At 39.6% G+C, this 7,542-nt stretch overlaps 1 protein-coding gene across 1 annotated transcript; it reads left to right on the top strand.

Annotated features, from left to right (window-relative positions):
• Positions 1–1,965: 1,965 nt before the first annotated feature.
• LOC149298892 (GDP-fucose protein O-fucosyltransferase 4-like) lies at positions 1,966–4,855 on the top strand. The gene is made up of 4 exons (XM_089486756.1): positions 1,966–2,068; positions 2,162–2,964; positions 3,360–3,985; positions 4,708–4,855. The coding sequence occupies exons 1-4, from the start codon at positions 1,966–1,968 to the stop codon at positions 4,853–4,855; spliced, it is 1,680 nt and encodes a 559-aa protein (XP_089342882.1).
• The last annotated feature ends 2,687 nt before the right edge of the window (positions 4,856–7,542 follow it).

Genomic DNA, 7,542 nt, shown 5'->3' with positions numbered 1-7,542 from the left:
TCCCAATGCATCTTTTAATTTGTAAAGAAATAAAATAAATTCAGATGTATTTTAGTGAATTGCTTGTGCAGTGTGAACCCTCTACCTCTGTATGTTAGATTCTGATATTAAGGTAATTGGCAAGAGGTCTTAAATTCTTTGCGTCCCTTCATTTTTGGTAAAATGTTTTTGTTTGATATTTTTAGTAGATGACTAGTCTATCCCATTGCTTTGTCTGCAGTATACTATAACTGTACATAAACCTAGTAATCAAGGTCAGAGAAGGTTACTCACAGCATTAAGGGGGTCTTCTGTCAAGGCTAATAACAAAGCCTTTCCAGTATTCTCTGCAATACCAGAACGGTATTGGTGTGAAGGACCTAAGAGAATCCATCACTGCTGCATAGAGACAACTGGCTAGGAGATCTAGAACAAAGTAGGATCAGGTACAGAAGATGTCCGTGGGATAGTGGATGTGAGGGTATGACTGCATTCTAGAGGATCACCAGAATACCGCTGGTAAGCACCGTGGCCAGCAAGCATCAATGGAGATCCAAGGTCAGTGCTTTGTTCTATTACGCGTCTGTACTGCACATTGTGTATTGCAAATGTTTATAGTGAGATAAATGAGGCTTTACTTACCGAGACCGTGAGCAATCCTTGGCACCCTATGGCCCTCACTACCTACTAGATATCACATTCATATTTGTGACCAAAAACTGCAATGTACAATGAGTTCTGCCCCGAATAGAAAACCGTACCAACGACAGCAAGGGGGGGGGCGGTAAGCTGCTTCTCCCCCCAGCTCACGTAATTAAGAACAAAACTGGCTGTCGAATGTTTTTTTATGTATTTATTTAGCCAAATTTACCATTACAGAATTCAGAATTAAACTAATTCGCCCAAGTGCTTTGATATGTGCTGCACTTTTATGCTACCACAATTTAATATAGAGGTATATCTGAGCCCCTCTAAACAGCTCAGGGAACATTTGGAGCTGTGCAGCCCCTGCGGAGCGAGGTGAGATTAGGGCACGTTTTCAAGATTCGTGAGCTGCTCGCTTTTATAAGGTTTAGAGGACGAGGACCCGAAACCAGCCGATATTTACAATCCCTAATACTTTAACATGCACGGTGGTTTTAGGGAAAAGGAGACTTTTGGTTATAATAGTCACCCCAATCGCTATATGATATGATAATCTGGAGTGTTCCCAGGTATACTTTTTAGGTCTGTAGATACGCTTGGATACCCTCTTACACAGCAAGCAAATAATAACAGGAGCAGGGAAAGATCATTTGATTTTGGGAATTCCCATCTCCATCAGCCGTCTGTAGACTTTAACATACCCCCCCCCCCCCCAAGAGCTGAAATATTAACCCTTTAATAGCCAACCATGTTACCCAAATAGCTCTAATATACTAATATACTCGTGGGAACCTTGATTTCTAAATATTTAAAGATACGTTTAAATGAGTCACCTGCATTCAAGTAGGAATATCAAGCATAATAAACTCGTGGCAAAAGCACCAACTGGAGGTGAATATGTGATCACAGTGTGGAGTAGGAAGGAGTCAGGACTGCAGACTGTGTGACCCTGAGAATCTGCCCTCATTATTTTTATTTATTGATTTAAAATAATACTCTGCAGAGCTTTCTTATATGGCTCCACTCCAGTGAAATATATACAGTGTTACATATTTCCTTACGTATTATTCCCCAGCATTTTGAATCAATTACGCACAGACCACATGAAGTAGTAATTTTAGCTGTGAAAAAAATCAGACAACGTAATAAAGAGTTGTTCTTTTCAATAAAGTTTCCTTAAAAAAAAAAAAAAAAATGCATGACGTTCCTCGTCCACACAGCCACTCAGGCCGGAAGTAGTGGTCGCAGACAGTGTGCCACGTCCTGGAGGATGTTCCGCTGTGTTTACAAGAGAATGGCGAGTGGGGAGAACCCAAATGACATAAAAGACAAGGAGAAACAATGAAAACCCGCGCCGATACTGATGAGATGGCTGCACCTCCGAGGACTGTATCAGGAGTAGGCTGTGTGGCTGATATAATGTGCTCCTTACGGACTTGTTCACGTAGGACTATGCAATGGGTTCAGCTTCATAGTAGGTCCCAATTTAAAGACCTTCATTGGATAAGATGTCCCTCTTTTGGCTGTTTTGGTGCAGCTTTCGTCTTGTCTTTGCTAGTTCCTTCCCTAGCTGTAGCCGAATCCCATCAGTGGGATGGACATGTCCCAGTGGAAAGTTATGAAGTAGGCTGGTCAGATCCAGATATACAAGATAGAAGTTCTCATGTACCGGTAAATGCCCAGAGCCTTTCAGATGAATCCAGAACTTCTCTGGAGGAGGGAGTATTAACAGCCGATCACTGGGATCATTCATCATTTCAGCCCTCCAGTGTATTTTCTAATGGTGAATTTGGGGCAATAGTATCAGACTCTTACCGTGGCCCCGGCAATAGTGACACAAGGACCAACAGAGAGTTGCCCATTCTCTTATGGTGGAGTGAAAACCTCTTCCCTCACTTCCCAGGACAGACTGAAAGGATTAACTGTCCTCTCAGCTCCTGTCTGGTGACAAAAAATAAGAGGGTGAAACTTCACAAGAGAACAAAGTCTATCATCTTTTATGGGACGGACTTCAGGGCATATGAAGCACCGCTCCCCAGATTACCTCATCAGACGTGGGCACTGTTTCACGAAGAATCACCAATGAACAATTATGTCCTGTCACACGTGCCGGGAATTAGACTCTTTAACTACACAGCAACCTTTAGAAGGGAATCTGATTACCCGCTCACTTTGCAGTGGTTGCCGACTATCGGTTATCTCCAGAACCCAGCAGTACCCATAGCAGAAAAAAATAGGTGGCGTAAGAAGGGCTATGCTCCGGTCTTATATATGCAATCTCACTGCGATGTACCATCGGACAGAGACCGATATGTGAAAGAGTTAATGAAGCATATACAGGTAAGCTAAAAAGCACACACTGGTCTACAAAATTGCACGTACCTTCCACGTTAAAAGTGCGGTGACATTTCAAAAACGCTATCATGAACTTCATCAAATACTATATTTTTATACTTTTTTTTAATTTAATGGGATTTGATGAGAATACAGCAAATAAAGGCAACATTTTTGTTTCTTACGTTTAGATTTTAACTGGTGATGAACTTTGTATCAGGATCTGTGAAAATGGTACTGTCTAGTATGAATATTATTACACCTAAACGCTCTACATCATTTGCAGTGATCTATCACGGTATAAAATGGTACAATATTTTATGATGAAGCTTGTATTTGTCATTTCTGTTAAGTGTAGCTAACTCTACTGCGCTGTTTTTTTGTTTTCCATTATGGTCAAGGTTGATTCATATGGCCAGTGCCTGAGGAACCTTGACCTTCCAAACAAGAGGCTTGAGGACACTTCAACAGCCACCACTGAGGATCCAGAGTTTATGGGTTTTACTGCCAGGTACAAGTTCCACTTGGCTATGGAGAATGCTATATGTGCCGATTATATGACAGAGAAACTTTGGCGTCCAATGCATTTGGGGGCAATTCCAGTATATCGAGGTTCACCTTCTGTAAGAGACTGGATGCCCAACAATCACTCAATTATAATGATTGACGACTTTGCTTCTCCAAAGGATCTGGCAGAATTTATTTTGGCTCTGGACAGAGATGATGAGGCATATCTAAAATATCTGGAATACAAGAAACCTGGTGGAACGACCAACAAGTTCCTGCTAACCAGTATAGAAAACAGAGAATGGGGGGTGAATGACATGACAGCCCCCAATTACCTCAATGGATTTGAGTGCTTTGTCTGCGATCAAGAGAATGCTAGAATCACAGCAGAAAGACTGCATAAGAAAACACAGGGTGAAACGCCAGCACCAGAGCCTCACATTGCTAACTACAGCCATATGGGCTGTCCCATGCCTGTGCCTGGGCTGGGGACTACTGAGGAGCTCCCAGAAAACGACAGGTATTATAATAATTATCAGATCACTTGCCCGTAGCAATGGGCATACAATGGCATTTATTCACTAAAGGGAGAGCTGGCAAAAGCATTGTGAGTGGACTTCATTACATCTATGCATTATAAAGGGCCAGCACTAGCAAGAAGGACTAAGCTGACCCTAATGTGTAATGCAATGGGTGTGGAGACTATGGAGAACTCTCAGTGATTTAATGGTACTCTCCTACAAACTCTCCAGACACCGTTCCCTTTAGTGAATATACCACACTGCTGTTTTTTTGACCCATGCTTGCAAGGTTGTAGGAATTTAGCATACTAAGAGCCAGATAAGAAAAGGGGACCTAAAATGAAATTGAACGGACCTCCAGACACTGCACACCTTACATTTAGGGCAACCTATGATTTGGTTAAAAAATACAATTTAGTGATTAATAAATGCAATAATTGTTCAATGCATCAGGTAAAAGTTGATTTAAATAGAAAAATATGCCACACTAAAGTCTAAATGAAAAAAAAGAGTAAAACCCTTACCCTTTTGTGTTTTCACATTTGAATGGCTTCATTTTGCAGAGCAGCTGGTATAACATCTTCTTTTATCCCATTTTAAATTATCTCTTGCTAATACTCCTCTTCATAAGCAACAATCGTGAAACACTTGTGGGATAGAATATTTTGTTTTATGCCTGAACGTATGTGTTTAACATTATTATTGTTTTTGTATCCTTTAGCTGGAAGCAAATGTGGTTGCAGGATTACTGGCAAAGCTTAGACCAGGGGGAGGCTCTTACAGCCATGATTCACCGAAACGAGAAAAGCCAAGAAAGGTTTTGGGATTTTATGCATGAAATGTACATCAAGCGGAGTATGAACCACTGACCTCACAATGCATTTGTATACGTTTATTTTATTTTTTTTAAAGCCAAACTGTGTATGAACAACTTTAGGATTTCTAAGCATGCAAGACTTTATTGGTTCAAAGGCCTGTGAAAATAACCAGCCAAATGCTAACACTTGTATGTTTTTATTGGTGCTTACCGTCCATCAGCCAAATCACTCTGTGTTTGTGTGCCAAATATGGTATTTTTATTTATTATTTTAAAGTGAGAACCACATATATATATATATATATATATATATATATATATATAAGGAAATACGGTGAATGCAGTATTAAAAGAAGAACTACAATCTGGTCTTATTTTAAAGGCCCTATGTATTCACGTTATCTCTTTAGAAAGTGGAAATATGAATGTGGACTGCGATCGTTAGCGCGCATCTGTTACAGAATTACACCGGTATTCATAATTTGTATTTTAAAGTAATTAAGAAATCTCCCTGGTGGCTAAAGCAGGCTAACAAGCATCGTTCACTACTTCTATATAATTTTCGTTTAGGTTGGTTGAACATAGAAGCCCAAACCCCTCAAAACATCAAGTTTCTTGGTCTTGTCTAATATAGCCTGTATTCTTATGTCTATCTCAAACACACTTAAATTCCAGTTTTAACCTCTTCTGTTTCTGCCCGTGTTCTTGCCCTTCTTGTGTAGGAGAAAAACACCTAAACATGTAAATGCATTTCATTTTTCTTATGGAACATGATTAAATTGTCTATTTATGTTAAAATTGTATACTCAGACCACATGTGGTGCTACAGCAGATATAAACGCCAGATCTGTATGTATTTTTATATTATATTTGTATTTGAATCTTTACTGTCCTGTATTCTCTGGAATGTATCTTGCCTTTCTTAGTGGTATTTTGACTATTTTTCATATTTTCACCTTTGTAACTAGGAGAATATAGGGATCATTTATATATCACCAATGTTTTGTTTCTTGTGTTTCTGTATATTCCGTGCTACTAAATTGAATAATCACATACAATGACTGGCGCAAGGGATGCATTATGATGTAAGGGCCGCCTGAGCCAATGGAGGTGAGTTCATGCGCCCAGCGGCCCGTCCGGTCCTGACCCCGTTCCTGTGTTTACAAACTGTACATGAGGAACAGGCTCTTCTCGTTATATACAAGATGCGTTGATACATACCGGTATCTGTCAGCTACGCACGTGTACTGCGTATAACATAACGTATGCACATGTGCTGTTCTTGCATTAATACACAGTGTTGCATTCAGTTGCCCAAGCATTAAAGCTAGCAGTCCTGTCATCACTTCTTTATAATTGCTACACAATATTGTATTTAGTGCGTCTCTACATCCTTAAACATTACCCAGGCCAATTCATTGCAGCTTCCCAGAGTTCACGCTGTTGCTTTTTTATTTATTGGGAATAAAAATGCAGTAAAACGGATAAATAAGTTACAGGAAATGTGAATGGAATTGGTTAGGGAGGCTTTATACATTATAAATCTTAATGAAAACATAGGTTGTAAAGAAAAATAATTTTCCCTTTCATCTGGAACTGTGTATTTGCTTTTAGTAGACTGAAACACTGTGTCTGAAGAATTAGCTCGCTGGAACCTTTTTAAAATTCTCTAGACCTTACAAATCTGAACGAGGTCACCCTGGGATCTGTCTCCACTAGCTGATTATCTTAAGTGCTGAAGCCAAATGTCTGAATTTATGTAAACCTTTACATGGATTATATATAAATGAATGTATGTCAAATTAAGTGGATGGGTTGTGGAACGGTGACAATCATTGTTTTGTTTAGCATTATTTTGACCTAAAGAAGAATTTGGCATTATAGTCATATAATAAAATGTATTTATTTTTTTTTAAACAAGATATATTGAAATCAAGACATAAGAATTATGTGCTGTACTGATACTTGCTACTCGCAGGTCTGTTAGTGGTCTAGGGCTACTGGTGTTCTTCTGTTCTCATTTGCAGTACCGGTGTAGCTCAATAGGTGACTTTAATTGCAAAAAAATGTTCTCAGCTTGAGAGCAATGAGAAATGTAAAGAGGGACAGCCTTCCGCAACTCTTAGCACCATTAAATATGTTTATTTAAACCACTTGTCGCATGTGCTTTTTATTTTGAATTTTATTGTTTTACATGCATTTGGCTTTTACAGAATGGAAGCTCAGATCTGTTGCAAAGCTAGTGTAACAGTTTATTACAATGTGTCCTCTTCTCCACCCCACTTACAAAGGGCGCAACCAAATAGGATGTTTTTCCACCAAACATTGACCTCTTGTCACACATAAAGCTTAAGCAATCTGTAAGAAAGTTCTTTTTTCCACTGAAGGTTGGAAAATCCTAAAACCACAAAATTGTTCTTGAAGCATTTTGTTTTATCTGGTAACAACAAGGGCCTGGACTGGCCATCTGGTACACCAAGCCAAGTGGGCTGTTTGCTAATAGGGCCACATACTTATTACCGTATTTGCTCGATTATAAGACGACCCCCCAAAATCTGGATATTAATTTAGGAAAAAAGAAAAAGCCTGAATATAAGACGACCCTATAGGAAAAAAGTTTTACCCCCTTCAGTCCCCTATGGACGTACCGGTACGTCCAAAAAAACGCATCCCAAGAATCCCCTATGGACGTACCGGTACGTCTTGCCCTTCTTCCACATCCCTGCCGCTACACAGGAG

The sequence above is a fragment of the Sceloporus occidentalis genome, unplaced genomic scaffold (assembly GCF_023333645.1).
Source record: "Sceloporus occidentalis isolate IW3139 unplaced genomic scaffold, rSceOcc1.0.p SCAF_30, whole genome shotgun sequence".
In the NCBI taxonomy this organism is placed as follows: domain Eukaryota; kingdom Metazoa; phylum Chordata; class Lepidosauria; order Squamata; family Phrynosomatidae; genus Sceloporus; species Sceloporus occidentalis.
Note: the sequence above shows the minus strand (reverse complement) of the source record. Positions and strands in the feature narration are given on the sequence as shown.